The sequence below is a fragment of the Meleagris gallopavo genome, chromosome 1 (genome assembly GCF_000146605.3).
Source record: "Meleagris gallopavo isolate NT-WF06-2002-E0010 breed Aviagen turkey brand Nicholas breeding stock chromosome 1, Turkey_5.1, whole genome shotgun sequence".
Taxonomy (NCBI): Eukaryota; Metazoa; Chordata; class Aves; order Galliformes; family Phasianidae; genus Meleagris; species Meleagris gallopavo.
The window spans coordinates 79999089-80016704 of record NC_015011.2 but is presented as its reverse complement, the minus strand read 5'-3'; the positions used below and the strand labels follow the sequence as shown (position 1 = coordinate 80016704).

At 48.8% G+C, this 17616-nt stretch overlaps 1 protein-coding gene across 5 annotated transcripts in view; it reads right to left on the bottom strand.

The window, feature by feature from the left end:
* Positions 1-17616, bottom strand: part of LSAMP (limbic system associated membrane protein) — a 974787-nt gene that overhangs the window by 274609 nt on the left and 682562 nt on the right. For 3 of the 5 annotated variants that reach the window (XM_019618792.2, XM_019618776.2, XM_019618784.2), the window contains exon 2: positions 16533-16611. In XM_019618792.2, the coding sequence (XP_019474337.1) occupies positions 16533-16611 (79 nt within the window). Of the gene's footprint in view, positions 1-16532; positions 17066-17616 lie in introns of those variants that run through there. The other 2 variants (XM_010719331.3, XM_010719339.3) reach the window with 1 other exon arrangement.

Genomic DNA, 17616 nt, shown 5'->3' with positions numbered 1-17616 from the left:
CTTCTGTGAGAAGGGAGATTGAAAAGACTGAGGCCTTCTGCTATCGGGAGGAAACAAATCAGAATAGATAGCCCAGCAATAAACAAAATAATGGAGAGCACAGAGAAGGCAAATGCTCTGTAAAGGCACAGTCCATGGAATGGCAATGTGTGAATTCTCCATTGAAGAAAATATTCAAGACGCAGGCCTTGGTGGGTAAAGTGATGTGCAATGTTTTTTGAGATAACAAAGGAGTGACTATGCTGCATTTCTTGGAACGTGGACAAACCATCAACTCTAACCACTACATTGTGACACTGACTGAGCTGAAGGCTCAACCTTCCAGGGTCAGGTCAGAGAAGACAACAGTCTTTCTCTTGCAACACAATAACACCAGGCCCTATACCACTTGGAAGACCGTGGAACACGTTGCCAGTCTTAGCTGGACGGTCCTACTACACCCACTGTATAGTCCAGATTTTGCATCTTCTGACTTCCATCTGCTTGGGCCAATGAAAGATGGACTGCGTGGGCAACATTTTGATAGCAACAAAGCTGTCAAAGCAGCTGTGAAACAGTGGGTCATGTCTGTCATGGAGATTTTTACAAGTACAGCTCTCATTCATCACTAACTGAAAATTCGTAGCTAATGGATACCGTTTAGAAAAATAGATTTCTGTAGCTGAGAATTAGCTCTGTTGAATAGTATTATTGTGCTCTTTGTATCTGTTATAGTTTCCATGGGAATAAATAAGAAGCACTACTTTTGGAGCCACCTATGTATTACCAAGGCCAAACACTGTTCAAAAAAGGAGTGCAAAGCAGTTATGTGAATTGCAAGAATACCAATGTTTGCTTGAAATGTGATGGGAAAACTCCTCCTCACAACCTCTTCCCCCAACATCTGTGATACAAATCCTCTTGTTTCTAACCACATGCAGGAGACAATCCGCCTAAGGCACAGAAGAAATTTCTCATATCAGCAAGTCGTTTTGCATATTTGCCCACTTAGGATGGTTTTCTATTTTCTTACACAATGCCGATTAAGAAATGCAAGATAGTGCTGTAAAAGACTTCTGCTATCACCTGATATTTCCTAAATTCTTCTGTTTGGGAGGAAATTCGCATATGTTAATTAAGAGTCTGTTTGAAAAGTACTCTCTCTGCAGGATTTTTAAGCATTCAGGCAAGAGAGGGGGGAGACCACACTATGCAAGTGGCTTATATCCCAGCAGCTAAAATTTCCACCCTGCATCATACATTCCCCCTTTGAGTAATCTCCTAGAAACACTGAATCTGGCACGGACACATCAAGGAACGTACTTGTTCCCAGTGAGCTGCGAGGGTACACGCAACTGACTTACAGCCCCTGAAAGGACCTGCTACACACCTCCAAGATGCTCAGGTCTGGTCATCTCCTATGGCCCCATCAAGATCTTCCCAGCAGAGGCCAACAAGCTGCTAAGCACTGTGCAACTACTTCTTTAGATATTCTTTATTCCTTACCAGAAAAGCAAATAAGAACATCTAACACATCACAACAGTCCACACTACTATCTTTATCTTTTGTATCCTTTACAGAGATGCATGAATGCAGGCTCATTCTGCACCATCCTGCTCATCGTTTGGACCAGAATCTCCATTTCATGCACTGGGAGCTGAGTGTGAGCAGTGATCAGTGACTTTCTCAGGAACACAAAAGAGGTTGCATGTTCCCTGCATGTACCTTCATTGCCAGTGAACTGGAACTGCCAGCTTGGGCCTTTCTGACCACAACTAAGAAGAGAACATCCCCCACTTTTCTGTTATATTATCATAGAATCATAGAATGGCCTGAGATGAAAAGGCCCACAATGATCATCTAGTTTCAACCCTCCTGCCATGTGCAGGGTCGCCAACCACCAGACCACCTGGCCTTGAATGCCTCCAGGGATGAGGCATCCACAACCTCCTTGGGCAACTTGTTCCAGTGTGTCACCACCTCTGTGTGAAAAACTTCCTCCTAATATCTAACCTAAATCTCCCTGTCTTAGTTTAAAACCATTCCCCCTTGTCCTATCACTATTCTCCCTCATAAACAGCCATTCCCCCTCCTGTTTATACACTCCCTTCAAGTACTGGAAAGCCACAATGAAGTCTCCGCAGAGCCTTCTCTTCTCCAAACTAAACAAGCCCAGTTCCATCAACCTTTCCTCATAGGAGAGGTGCTCCAACCCTCTGATCATCTTAGTGGTCCTCCTCTGGACCTGCTCCAAGAGCTCCACGTCTTTCTTGTTCTGGGAGCCCCAGGCCTGGATGCAGTACTCCAGATGGGGCCTCACAAGAGCTGAGTAGAGGGGGACAATCACCTCCCTTTCCCTGCTGGCCACTGCTCTTTTAATGGAGCCCAGAACATACTAGGAGACTTTCATGCGACATCTTGGTGCAGCAGCCTGTTACCTAGCACAATCCTAAAGAGCACCTATAAACCAAGCTGCCTTTGGCCAGCCACTAATTTGCTTAAGCACATCTCATTTTTGAGCCTCAGTTTCTCCCACTGCAGAATGGAGTGACCAACTGTGACTTGTTTCAAAGGGAAAATTAATTAAAGTATTTTGAGTTTCAGAAATGGCAGGGACTACCGAGCAAAAAAACAGTCTCAAAGTAATTCCACGTGCTCTGGCACAGATCTGACAACAACTTATCTACGCTTGCTTATAATGGAGGTGAACATTTTCATTTTCCCTGAGCATATTTTAAGCTCCATCACATAAAAGCCAAGTCCACAAAAGGCACCACCACGCAGAATGCACAATCGTTAATTTCTGCAAAGCAGCCTTGGTGTCTGTAGCAACACTTCAGGTAACTCAATAAATTAGAATAATAAACACAAAGGAAACCAGAGAACAAGCAAGGACAGGGCAGAAATCACAAACAGAATTGGATGGCATAATGCACAGTACAGTCACAGCACCAGTCCCGTGGCCGCAGGCCCTCAAGTGAAGGAACATGTGCTGGTGCCAACACCAGCCCCAGCAGCAGCACACGGTGCCTAGGGCTGAAATAGAGCTGAAGCAGGGGACAAATGGAGCTAGCGTCAGCTGGAGAGACAGAAAGGGCTCCCTCTGCCCACAGGTGCTGCGTGCTCAGCTGTGCCTATGGGCAGGGAGCCGGGGGCCAGGAGCTGTGCTTCTACACAGGTTCCTCTGGGCTCCTCCACATAGCACAGATTCCTTCTACAGCAAAGCAACACAAGGGGAGAAGGAGCTGGAAAAACATACTGCTGTCTTGTAGAAATGCTTGCCCTCCCTTAACGTGCCACCCTCACGTGACAGTATGGCAGACCTGCAGCCCCCAGCTCCTCAGCCCAGCTCTGCCCCTGCCCTGTGCTCCCCAGCTCAGCCATTGCTCTCCTTCCCCCCCAGCACAACATTCTTCTGCATATGAAGTGCTCGCTTCTGCAGCTTCTCCTATTTCAGTCCCAAGCCTTTTCTGTTCACGTAAAAATGACAAGGAGAGGCAGAAAGAATTAGGTTGCGAGGAAAGATTCAACCAACTCGTTCTATTTTCCGTCTGGATCAAGACCTGAGCCCACAGGAAGCCTCCAGAGGTACCCTCCACTGCAAACGTACTGTGACATTTGAGAGACATTCCAGCGAGTCCTGGGAGCAAAGGCATGGACTTGTATGGGAAAGTTTTCTCTGTGCTGCACAAGGAATCGATGCTATTTTATAACAATTCCTGCTGTCCCCAACTGGGCATGAAGACAATCAGCATCTGGCCAGGCCCTCAGGGAGACTGCAGAGCTGGAGATGTGTCAGTGCTGCTCTAGCATGAAAGTAGCAAGGTGGGGGAGAGGAGCTGGGAGGGAGCTGAGGAGAGGGGATGGTGCCAGAGGGGCCGGGTTTTGTACACAGCTGTCTGCTACTTGAGATCATACACATGGTTTCTCTTTAGCTGTGGTTTTGAAAGCCCCCTGCCTGCTCTGCTGGAGGCCCTCCCTGCTCACAGAGAAGTTTCCTCTCCCTTTTCCTCAACACATCCAGGTTTCCCACAAGGGAAAACCCCCGGTGCTGCAAGCTCCCCCTGGGCAGGTCCCCTGCTGCTCTTCCCTGCCCCAGCAGCAGCACAGACGGCTGTTTTCTTGCTCCATTAAGCCAGCAGATGAGGCTGGCTTAGCTCAGCACCCTGAGCTGCTGCTCAGAGCCCAAGATCTGTCTCGGCACAAGAAGTAGCACCGGTGTGAACGCAAGAGTAAAGGAGGGATTTGTGAGTTTGGCACCACAGTCTTCTATTCCCATACAGTAAGGAGAGCAGCTCCTTGATCCTGAATCAAGCAGGCTAATGTTGCCTGCGAATGTTTTGGGGCTTGGCCAGGAGACCGTGCTGCCTTCTTTGAGGCCATCCAGCCTACTCCAAAGAGAAGATAAATCAATGCAAAACAGCATCTGCCAAGATATTGACTTTGGTTCTGCTCACAGACTGCCTGCACTTCAGAGATGGGTAATATTCAGCTTGATTATCTCTCACTCGCCAAGAGGAAGTTTCTCTCTATGCTTAAAAATCACTGGGATGAGCCAAGAAGGGATCGATCTGTAGGAAAGAAATGCCGACAAGAAAACACGAGTCGGAGACGGGACAAGAGCGGACGATGGGTGAGCAATGGAGACAGCCTCTGGCAGCCTGCCTGACCAGGTTTATAACAACCTGGTCACTACAGCTGGAGAAAGATTAAGGCAAAGGACATCCATCCAAGTTTTACAGCAGGCCCTCAAGATTTGTTTTGCATTCTTCACCGCCACTCTTGGATAGTTTTTCCTCTCTTAACTTGCTCCTCTCTCTCCCCAAACATCCTTTCCTGTGCTCCCCTGCATCCCCATTGCACTGAGCCTTCTGGTTGCTTGAGATGTCCCTGGAAGCCACCCAAATCTCTGCCTTGAGGCACGGCAGTGGATGCAAGACTTTGTGCCTTACGTCACATGCTACCTCCCCCATAGTGAAAGGCCCCAGCAACATTCATAACATTATCACAACCATCCCTCAGGCAGACCCTGAGTCTCACATGTTCAGATCCCAGAGCACAGAGATGACTTCACAGCAGGGAAAGGCGCAATTTCACTAGCAGAACAGGGTGACAAAGCTTTATGAGATGAACATTCAGTAACAACTTCAAACTTCTCCACTAAGAAACAACTTTCAGCTCATTTTTCTTGTCACATCTGTGCTAGAATATCCTCTAGGTCCCACAGCCTTCCCAGGGCAGCAGATGAGGAACAGATATGTGTCCCTCCCAAAGAAAATTGGTTTTAAGAACAGCCTTGATATTGATTCTTGCCCTTTCTGCCAGACAGTTTTAGTGTAACATGCATGGACTGGAGAGGCACCAACTACTGATGCTGTGCTCCTGGGATGGAAAGGAGAAGGGCAGCTGCAGCAGGAGAAATGGGCAAGGACCTCCTAGCCAGGTTTACAAGGCTCCTTCCAGAGGCACTCCTCTCTGCCTTCAGATGTCTTTCTGCCGAGCTCCTGCCATCCTCTGAGCCCAAAGGCTATGCGCAGAGAAGCAGAGGGGAAGAGACCCAAAGGAACCGTCCAGTCTGTTCCTCTATGTGAAGGATGGATCAGTTCTACTTCGTCATTTGTGGCATCTGTCACTCCTTGTATACATCTAGTCTGTCCTTACAGCCCTCTAGTAATGGAGCTACAGCTTCCCAAAGCAATTTGATCCAATGTTTTGCTATCTTTACTGTTGCAGAGTTCTTACTGACATACTCCCATCTCTCTTGCTGCAGTCTAAACCATTCCTCATTGCGTTCTCCTGCAGAAAACATTATTTCTTTCTTTTTGCATCTTACGTGCTTACATGTCATTAATCATACCTCATGCTTAGACCTCTCTTCCTTACGCCTAACAGCTCCTGCTTTGAATTAAGCAAGGAAAAAAGAGGTTGGTTAAAAGGCTAACTGTCCCAATTATGCTCAAGGTCCTTGACCCACTTGGCCTGCATCTAAGGACCTCTTCCTAACACAAGTGAGAAGGAAGCTGTGTGTTGCTCCACCTTGGGACACACTTTTCAAATGGATAGACCTGCATGCCTCTGATTCATCGCCAGTACTGGAGAGCAGCCAGAGTAATAGGAAGGGAAGAAATGCCACTCTAAAGGCCAACAAACACGCACAAAGTACATTACGCAAGAACCCCTGTGGACCCCCTTGTCCTGGTGGAAGTCCTACAGATGGCCCATCGCTAAGCACAGTCGATGCAGGAGGGAGGATGTGTGGGTGGACAGATAATTTGATATTTAGCTGAAAGAGCTAAAATGGGTTTAATGCAGTGCTCGGAAGACAGATTGCCGGCAGCACCTTCTGCTCCTGATTATGGATGCCAGGCTCAGGTTTCCCTTAACTGTAAAGGCAGCCAGGTTGAATTTGTTGCCACAAAGGCTTTGGAGACCCAGTCCCATAAAACAGAGGTATCACAGGAGGATAAAAAAAGGGTTACCAGCACTGAGGGCCATGCATGTACAGCACCAGCTGCTGGCTTTAGTTCTTAGCATCTTGTGGTTCTCTGCCAAATGTGTGGAGGTGCCTCCAGAGTTTCTGCAAAGGCTCTCCTACAATGGACAAATCTGTCTGAGATGATCATAACTCAATAGCTAAAGGCAAACTGCTTCTCTTCATGGCCAGAGAGGTTTGGCACTTTAAACACTGAGGACTTTCCACAGCATTGCACTACTGCTTTTATTTAAGTGCATCTGTCTTCCTTGCTGCTTGTTTGTGTAAGGTCAGGTCTGTACCCCAGCACCAATCTGGGTCTTTTCAAATCAGCATCATGCAGGAGTGTCAGATTTTTCACCCAAGAAGGACGTGATGTGATGGAAAAAAACAAATCTTCTGCAACCTTTTATCTTCTACCAGCAGAACCACAGAGCACGTGAAAGAAGCAGAGCAGTGTGGTCTTCTGCAGACTGCAGCAAAGCTGCTTTCAACACAAGCCTGCAGCCTCAGTTCTTGCCTGTCAGCCACTCCATTCTTCCACTCATTTCCAACTTGGGCTGCAATTGAAAGCAGGAGCAGCAGATCACTGGGATGTAACTACATTCCTGTTAGGAAAATAAGGAGCTTTACTGGTGACACAGCCTTTACTCTCACTCTGAGGACAAACAGGCATCAGGCATTCTGCACTGGAGCAGAAAATAAATGCCTGGGGAATATTCTGCAGGCCCAGCCTGAAGACCAGTGGCTAACTAAGTGGCTGGGCTCCACAAAAGAGCTCAGAGCTCAGTCTGTCATCTAAAGCAGAAGAGGACAGAGCATCACAGCCTCCATGCTGTTCCCCCATCTCCTCTGCTTGTCCCTCAGTTCCCCATTCTTGCACCCAGGTCCAGGAAGAAGGGAAGTCTGAAGGAGATGGCAACTGAGCAAAGAGAGAGGAAGACAAAGAAGAGAAAGAAGTGGCTCGAGTCAGGAATAAAAGCGTTTCTTGAGGAGGGGCAAAGGGTGAGAAAGAGAGGGATTGAGAGAGAGAAAAAGCAAAGGAGAGGGAGGGGAAGTGGAGAAGGCATGGAAGAGACGTGACAGACAGCTTCATCAAGGTCACAGTCTGGGTCGGGGAGCATGCCAAACAGAGGGAGCTGGGTACAGGCTTCATGAGGGGAAACAGAGATGAAGATACGCCACCTCTGTCCCCTGATGAACTTACCCATCCTTCCTGTCCCTCTTGACAAACATTTATATGTATGCTTGCCCCTTTCCCTATCCTGAAGGCAGAAGACACCCAAGGATGGCAGTAGAAGGAAGAAAATGAGGTGCTGTATCTGCTCTTGGCAGATACGCTCCAAGAATAAGCAAACAGTAGGTATAATAGCAGGAGGCCTTAAAGAGTGAATTCAGCTGGTGAAGGAGGCAACTCCTTTTCTGTCCCTCATTAGGATAGGAGCACCTGTAACTGCTGCCCACACTTAGCACACTTTAAAGCATACTGCCCTGAATTATTTGCTATCCAAAACCACGGCTGCTTTATGTAGCATGCAAGTGAGAAAGGATCAGACTATGCACACTTTTTAATGTTTTTACTTTCTGCCTTTTTGGCTTTAAATAAACAGGCATGCTTCTGTTCATTTTGAACTGATCCATTCCAGAAAACAGCCTGCAGTGGGAAAGTTGAGGGGGAAAGCCATTACAAGGGGCTGCATTTGCCAAGCTTTCAAAATGGGCTACATTCTCCAGCAAACCCACAGAGGATAGAGTCCATCTGAGAAATAGCAAGCTGCAAACAAGAAGGGGAAGGAGATAAGGAAAGGAGGGTGCAGCATTCTCTGCCCATCTTCACTGTCCTTTAGCCCAAGGGAACTGTTAATAAATGCGCCTGCTCTCAAGGGACCAAGGCTCCAGCAAACCACACATGCCACAGCTCACACAAGGAGGGGGCTTGAATACCACAGGGCTCCAATAAACAACTGCTGCAGCTGGCGCAGGCTCCGTGCTCCATAGCTGCAGAGAGGGAGACTACGGATCATGTTATATTGTATTTGGCAAGGAGGGGACAGTAATTTGCAGGGATTAATCACTTCCCACATCCCTCTGCTGCAGGCTCAGAGGACAGCCTGGATCCAAGGGGGTTTCCTGAAGTCCCTGTGCTACCTGCAGCCATCCATAGGGTTGCTGCCTTGCCGTGGTGATGCTTTTCCTCTCTCAAGCGCTTTCTAATTCCAGCATGCCTGTTGGTGCTTTCTGTTCCCTGAGAAGATGAAGTTGGGATCAGACCACAGAAATTCCTGCTGACTCCTTTTGGGAATCTGAGCTGGGGGTGGGAGGGGGCTCATCGCGAAGGAGTCAGCCTGGCTTTGTCACTGTGGCTCCTCTCCTCCAAACGAAAAGAAAAAGATTGTGATGGTAGAACATTTTAATCTTTCTTTTTCTGAGCTTGATAGGCTTGGCCTGAGGCACCTTTCCTAGCAAAAACAGGCTGCTGCAAGATTGATTGGTTGGGTGCAGAGTTTAAAGGTAATTTTCTGTTGTCACATGCACATAAATTATTGTGGCTCAAGCTGTGATCAGCTCCACATCTTGCTTGTTCCACTGCTTTTACGCTCAGGCTCTGGTGAGGTGTTGCAAGGACCATGTCCAATGCTCCCCAAGCAACATCCTATATAAATACATATCAAGAGCATCACAGCATATGCACCGAGTTAGTGCCTGGGGAGAGAAGGGTACGTGCCTGCAGATCTGCACAGCCACGGGCTGCCAGCTGCCGAAGTTGAAGCTAGAACCTTGTTTCCTCATCTACAAACCTGTTTAAAATGTTCTGTACGTGAATGCTGGGGCAAAGAAAACTCATCCACTCAGATTATACACGGGGGAGAGAGGAAAACAAAAAAGGATGCATGAGCACACACAAAGGAAGCACAGCTGCAGCCAAAGTGAATTCATTTTTAACATTCATGAAAATATTCACAGAACACTTCAGCTCCATTCGCCTAAATTTTGCTGTTTGGAGTAAACACTTGAGCTGGCGCAGGCTGTATGTTCTAGGCGCAATGCATCAGGGATTAGGGGTGGCTCTTGGCTCCGAGTTACGGATTCACACTACATCCCCCACGTACACACAGCCCCGTACTTCAAGGCACAGATTCATAGTCTGTCGCTGCAGTTTCTGACTCTCAGTCCTGTCACAGCCAAGAAGACAGAGCGTTTCCCCGTAGCCATCGCATTCCACCCCCAACGCGACCTCTTTCAACAAAGGCACTTGCGGTTCTGCCAAATTTGAACACAAAACCAATAGCAAACAATGGAAGTTCTGCCCACGCCTCTGGTTTAGGGGAGCAGCCCCCTTTCCTGCTTTCCATGTTCCCCTCCTGTAACTCATCTTTGTCACTGGTTTCTTTCCCCAAGCGCCTTAAGCAGCTCACATAAGGGAAAACTCTACAGCACGCAAGGGAGGCTCAGCTGAAGCCCTGAAGACAGGAGCTGTGCACGTTGTCTCTTCCTCCTCCATAAATACAGCTGAGACTACGACTGGGTAATTGGCTAAGTGCCTGTCAGCTTAATAACAGAGAAAGATACACAGAGGGAGAGGAGAGATTTGTATTTACTATTCAAAATCATGAGTGCTGCCTGCTGGTGGGTTTCATGGGTTTTGGTTGCACAGCAAAGCACCAAAACCCAAGCGGACAGGCAGCTCTGAGGCTCGGTCTCTCACTGAGTGCAAACAGCCATCATGGGACAGAGAGAGAGTGAGGGACAGCAGAGAGCTCCATCACACTGCCTCTGGCTAGACAAGCCCACTCCCGGTACATTCAGCTGGGCTGCAGCGGGGTTGGTTCTCCCCTCCCTGCACAACGGGGGCACCTGGGGGTCAGAGCAGGCCTTTCCCACACAACCGAGTTGCTCCTAATAACAAGATCTGCAGAATGAGGCGTGCACCGAGGAGATTGGCTGCTGGGATTATTTTGAAATAGCTGCTTTCTAGGCAGAGGTGAAACTCAACGTTATTAGTTCCCATTACTTACCATAAAACCAGACATGTTAGATGTGCCTGAAGCCTGAAGCAAATGCTTTGGTGTCAGATTCAGCTGAAAATCACATTCGTTTCTTCTTGAGCCAGAGAAGAGTAAAAAGAAAACTCAGTAAATTCTCGACTTCACCTTTGTGCCCTCCATTGCTCTTACTCCAGGAGAGCCAGAGTTCACACAAACCAGAGTGAATTTTGATGGACAACACAAGGAGGTGAAAATGGCTACATCCAGCCTTGCAATGCGCCTGCTGGAGCCCTGCAGCGGCGTCACAGCAAGCGGTGGCCCTGCAGCTCTGTCAGAATGGGAAGCCTATGGGTCTGGAAGGAAAGGGCAGGTACGTCTAATATATATTTTGAAAACTTATAGTTACGAGACTGCAAATTCCGGTAACTGCAAGCTATTTTAAGGCTCAGTCTCTCCTTGTGACCTGCAGAGGAGGGGAGCAGTGTGGAAGAGGTACCGGCTCCGAGACACTCCAAGGTAACACATCCCACTATATAAATTTTAATGTCAACTATGTAGGAAAGCATATGGTGCTCAGCTGCAAACTGAAGTGCGCGTGCAGGCTCAGGAGAGGAGGTTAAAGCCATACAGTCTGATACTGCCTCTCCTCCTCCATCTTTCTGAATGCAACTCGTACATACAGTGTTATTCAACATCAGTAATTCCACCAAAAGAAGAATCTTTTCCTGATTTCCAGCCAACCTTTGCTTGTGATTGGTTTGTCCTTGTTTGTCCCCTTGAGTAGGGAGCCTTACGACAAGCTCCCCGCTCCCCACTGGGTGTTCTGTGGGTAACGCTGTGCGTATGCACGTGCATGTGTGAGAAAGAGAGATGCCGATCTCCCGTACGTACTGCAATTCCCTTTATCATATGTATACACACAGACATCTATGTACGCGTGTGTGCCTTCATATAATGGCACCATCTGCTGCCAGACCTGGAAGTTTTGCAACATCATCTGTTACTGCATTTATATACTTCTTTTTATAGTTTCCTTTTTTTTTTTTTTTAAGGTAAAGTATCAGTAAAGTACGGACCCTTTTGCACAGACCCCAATACACCCTCTCGACGTGCACACACCGTATTTGATCACAAAGGCAGTGTATGCCAGAGAAGAACAGGATACATATGGGAAGCCTTGCTTGTCACATCTGCTGGGCTGTAGTGTGTGGCTGAGCCTAATGGAGATGTTGCTGGGCTGTCGCCCTGGGGCCAGGCTGGTCATCCTGGGCCACCCCCTCTCCCCCAGCCCCTACCCATCCCAGTTCATGGCCAGGGACTCACTTTCGCTCACATAGCACTTAACACAAAGGGTGCCACGACTTAGCCGTGGCCTTAAGTGCCACAACAATACCACTAATAAGCAGGGTTACAATTTTACCGCCAAGACTGTATTATTATGTAGCATTATACCTTTGAACATGCCTATTCTCATTTCTAGTAAAGGGCTCAACTCGGTGCTCCCTGTTATAAATCATATGCTAATTATAAGAATAATCTGAAGAGCTTTTCCTTTTATTTTAAAATGGATGTATAGGGCATAAGCTTTGTCGTGATGCTGTGCTGCTACTTGGCCTGAAGTGCCTTTATCCTCCATACAGCTCTACATGTGGAACATCAGCAAAACACAGGGCAGCCACTAACAGAGTTAGCAGAAATTGCTCATACCACAGGATCACACAAACCATGCCACTGCTGGTCACTGAATGCCAGGCCATCCTGCCACATGGAACTTTAAGAAACTGCCCACTAGGATGAACGTTCCCATACACGCTGTCAGCCTGAAATCTCCTATTGTTGAAAAATACCTGGTCAAAATGGAAACTGGACACCTAGCTAAATGTTAGTTTTCGTTAGTGCCTCAGAAGCAGACTGACAAAAAGCCGACACTTGGAAAAACTCAAACACCATGAGCCAGATTCTAGATTCTGCCAGGTCCCAGCTCTCCACGGGGCTCAGCATCACCTGAGAAGCACCTGGCAGCTTAGGCCCTGTGTGAGTCACTTGTGTCTTTTCACTGGGAGTCCCCAGGAAACCACCCCAAAGTCAAAGGAGGTATTTCTAGCAGTGCCCTTGGCTCTGGTGGACTTCTCCTGGTATCAGTGAGTGGATGGGAATGGGAATGAGACCCCTTTTGTTTCCAGCTAGCAGTGAGCTCTATTTCAGAAAATATAAAAGGTCAAACTAGTCCTATACCAGGACTACCAAAAGCACTGGGCAAGCTGCAAGTCCTGCTGATGGCCCCAGAACAGTGCTGTAAAGGTACTCTGGTGGTGATCATACAGCACAGACTCCATCGCTAAATTGCTTGCAACTCTACCTGAAGGCCAAATGTAACACAGTGACACGGTCCCCTGCTTCCTCAGCTTGTAGCAGCGTCCCTGCACTACCACATGTGTCACGGCTGAACCGAGGTCCTCCTGTTCCTCATCCCCTCCCTAGCACTGGGCCCCTGCCTTTACTCACTCAGTGCTTGTAGGAAAAATGAGGTGGAAGTGGGCAAACATAAAGAAGGGCTGTGTTTTTCTTTTTATGTTTTAATTGATTGTGAGGGATATTTTGTGTGTTCATTGCTTGGAGATTTTTTTTAACATCAAGTAGGGAAGCTGCATACAAAACCTGAAAACCTCGTGACCGTGATCTTGCAGGCAGGAATTGATCTTGCATTGGCAGGAATTACACGATTCCCTCTCAATATTCAAATTAAGGTTCAGTGTTCCCCTTCATTTGCTGAAGACAGAGTTATAAATGAACCCTTAAATCTGACAGAGCCTCTGATGTACAGCATCATCTCCTAAACATCCCATTCCATCTTCCTGGTCCCCAGGAACTCTGCTCAGCCCTTCTCACTTCTTACAGCTTTCAGACTCCTCCTCCCTTCCCAGCCCTACTCTAAGGAGCCGATCATTACCCTTTTCCCTGTGGATAGTCCATCACAAGCTATTTTTATTCTCCCTCTCTGCAATTCCCTGACTAACTTCCCCATGCCAAAATATCGCTAAAAGTCATCAACCTTCAGCAAGGCCAACAGATGAATCAAACCTGCTGCCAGGTCATTTAGGAGATGAGCCAGTATAGCGTTCAGAACATTTTTCTAATGTCCGTAGCAGGGGAATATTTAAATGCCATGGCTTTAAAAAGTCATACTCAAACTTCCCAGAATAATTCCATTCTAACAAGCTGTAGATGAAGCTCCAGAGGAGTGGCTTCCTTCAGGAACATTAGGGCTTACAATAGGAAAATATTTTTCTCCCCTTCATAGATTAGTCCATCCGCCCATTCTTCCGCCTACCAGTGCAACAGCATAAATAAATGGGCAAGGCCCCCGAGGAGCAGATGCACTGAGAATACCCTGTCTTCCATGCCACGCTGAATGTTCCGCACCACAATTTGGAGGAACAGAATGTTTTTACTAATATTATCGTTATGTACATTGCCTTCAATTCTCTCCAACTGCATACCATTTTCATTCCCTCCTACATTTTCCTTTCAAGCTAGAGGCTGGAGCTACTGTGCACTGGTAAACTGCTGCTGCATGCTTGCTCTGAAGTAGATGTGTAACAAAGATATAAGAGGTGGTACGATTTTTGTACAGAAATCTCTTACCTATCTCTCTGTGGAAGTAAAGATCTGCTCAGGGCACAGTTAGAACAGACCATCTAATAGTTTTTCCCCATCTAGCTCTTCCCCTTGTGTTGTCAGCAGTGGGTCTGTAGGCACTGAGACCGAGATGCTGGGAGTTTTCCAAACACAAGGCTGTCATGATGAGTTATGTTTCGGAGCGGCAGGGAAGACGGTGAGGAGGGAGCTAGCAAACAGAGTCTGGCTTTAAAACTGAGGGAATGAAAGTCATTGTGCAGGACCTCAAGGCAGAGGGAACCCTCTCCCTTTGCAGCCTGACATCCCATCTCCCAGCTGCAGCCCCTCCTCTGAAGCAAGGACCAAAATGTCCCAGAAACATGGGGTTAGTCCTGGGGAAATGGAGGGAGACAACCTCCCTTCCTCAGAAACACGAGATCTGCTTAAAGAGCTTAGTGAGGCAGCTGGGGGAGGGCACTGTCCATGCTGACCTGTGACAGAAGCACATCCTGCCAGGAGCACCGTACTACCTGGTGCTGCAGTTGTAGGGTTGGGAGGTGCACAGCTCCCACCAACTGTGCCACTTGGCACACATCTGGCTGACACAGCTGGTTCTCGTTATTCAGATGTTGCATTTTAGTGCCTGACCTAACACTGACAAGCCACGCTCTCCATGCACATGTACGTACCCCAAAACCACTCTCCCAGGCACGCTCCCTGTCACCCTGCTTGGCTTGCTGACAGAACTTTTTGCAGGCAACACATGCAGGCAGCATCCCCACCATCCCTTCAGCTTGTTCTGCTGCAAACGCGGCTTCAGCACACAGTGTTTAGATAAACTTCAGAGCTCCAAGGCTAAGTGGGAAGTGGAAATCCAGTGACCCCTGGCTGGGCAAGTGAGCTTAATGACTTGTCTGCAGCTGTTATCCCAAACATATGCCAGCAAACATCCGCCTGACCAAGGCAAAGGATTGGTGGAAGGGATTTGCCTTTAAAAAATGGGATGAGTCGGCCAAGAGTTCCACCAGAAAAGGGTTAATGGGATATACGAATTGCTACTGAGTGGAAGGGAGAGGAGCACAGAGTCAGAGGCAACACCCCTTGTTAGGTGTTTACCATGTCGCCTCTAAACCCCTTCCATCGCGTATGCAAGGCAGATGAATTACTCTGTAAATCCTATTACCCCGTGTGGATAAATCTTACACGCGAGTTAACAAGTCTGGAGAGCTGGGGAATGGAAGCTGTGAACGGATATTCCAGGATCAAAACAAGCCAGCACACGGGGGCTGAGGGAAGCGATACGCAGACACACACATTCATCTCTCTCCTAGCATCCTCCGTCCCCGATCCCATCTTGCTGGCTCACACACCCTCTGTCATTAACTGGGAGGGATGCAGGGCACAGGGGATCATGTTGCAGGCTGTTTGGTGGCATCTAGCAGGATTTATTTCAGAGGAGGAGAAAGAAAACTTTGTGGCTGCTGCTCGCTTTGCTAGGGAATTGCTCCCTTGGTGCTTCAGGGTTTGTGCACTATCAGCTCCTCACACAGATTACAGACTTTATTTCACGTTACATCCAGTAGTTTTATAGCCATAATATACAGCACATGCACACACACAGCATTTTCCTTCGGTAGGGAACCTACTGCAGGTAAGTTGAGCAAGGCAGAATTTGAAAAACAAACCCACAGGAAAGGGATGAGCAGCTTTCAGCTATTTGAGATGCTCTGAACCAAAAGCCCGCGAAGCCACTGAACTACTGCTGGAAAACCCACACATCGGATAAGGAAATACAGTGCTCAGCACTGCCAGCAAAACACGGCTTCGTGTGCAAAGACACCCTCCTCCTCCCAGCTGCTCAGGCACAGCAAACACCCACCCACCAAGCCCTGCGAAGGACCCAGCCCAGTGAGTGAGATGTGAGCTGCGAGCTGCGGGGACACCAAAGCTCTCCCGCTGTTTATTCTCCATCCTTCCCACTTCTGTATCCATTTGCCCTCCCTTCCGGGCACAGAAAATAAATAAATAAAATGAAAAGCCAGAGTTTCCCGCAAAGAACTTGCCCGAGAGTTCCCACAGCACCAGGGATAAAGTTTTTGCAAAGGTACGACAAGAGGCACGGCATAATCAATGGAACATCTGGCGAGCACAGCTGGATCCCTTTCGCTCTCTCCATTGATACCGCTGGGCTGGTGGCGAACGCGCACTGGCGAGAGCAGACTCACACAAACACATCTTTCCCCGCTGAAATTCTTTTGATCCAGAGCACTACGAGAGGCTTTCAAAGGCTTTGCAAATGTTTTGATACGAAGGCACAAACACACACGCGGAGCCTGCTTGCAGCAGCTGCCGTTACCGCAGTCGGAGAGGCAAAATAACACTCACAGAGGCACGCACACAGTATTACATCTATGCATTGCAAGCACGGCAGCACAGACACGCATACGGAAAAGGAAAAGTTGGCAGAACGCCCTACCTGAGGATGGCTGTGTCCCCCTGCCTCACGGTGATGTTATCGGTGCCGCGGGTAAAATCCACGCTGCGGACTGGCAGCCCTGTGGGGAGAAGGCAGAGCAATCTCAGTAGGACCAGTGGTAATTGTTTCCGATCAGGCTGAGCCCTCGCTACCATGGCTGGTCTCGGTGAGTTTCGCTGCCTGCACTCGTCTCTCTCTGTGCGTGTATGTGGATGGGTGGATGGATGGATGGAGAAAGAAAAACAGTAATAATAATGTACAACTCTCGCTCTGACAGACAGCCCCAGAAAGGGGAGGTGATTTCACAGCCCTCAGCTGCCACTTTCTTGTGCTCTTTTCGGTCTCTCGCCGGCTTCTTCCCCCCCTTTCCAAAAAGTCTGAGCACAACCTTCGGCGGAGGAAAAGAGAGGGAAAAAAGAGGAGCGTGCGCGTGTCAGAAAGGCAGACCAAAACGACGCAAAAGTCAGGCGGCAAAACCCAGCAACAATTAAATCAACCCGTCTGGAGCGATGGAGAAGAGGTGGAGAAAAAAAAAGAAAGAGCGCAGCTCCCGTGCCGCCGGCTGCGCGCCTGGCCGGTCCTGCTTCGGTGCGTGGTTGTGCAGCTCCCAGCTCCCTTCCTAACCCACTTTCCCAGGCGGAGCGAGCGAGGGAGGAGGGAGAGGAGGAGGAGGAGGGAGAGGAGGAGGAGGGAGGGAGCCGCACTCGTGAGATGAGGACGGCGGCTCGGCCGCACGGCTGGAGCGAGAGCGGGAAGGGAGCGGCGAGGAGAGGCTGCATCCCCGGCCCCATGCCCTCGACCCCACTGATCCCCGGGACCGGGTTTCGGCGATGGGACTGGCCGGGGATGCGCGAGTGTGTGTGTGTGAGCGGAGGGAGCCCGGGAAGGGGAAAGGCGATGGCGAGCTGGGAGACTGGGAAGAGGAAGAAAGAAGGATGGGGACAGGAGGGAAAGGGAGGATGGAGGCAGGATGGGAGAGAGGAAGGTGGGATGGGGGAGCCGGGAAGGGAGGTGGCGAGGCTGAAGGCAGGCGGGGTGGCTGCGGGAGGCAGATGGAGGGAGGCCCCAGGAGCGGGGTACGGAG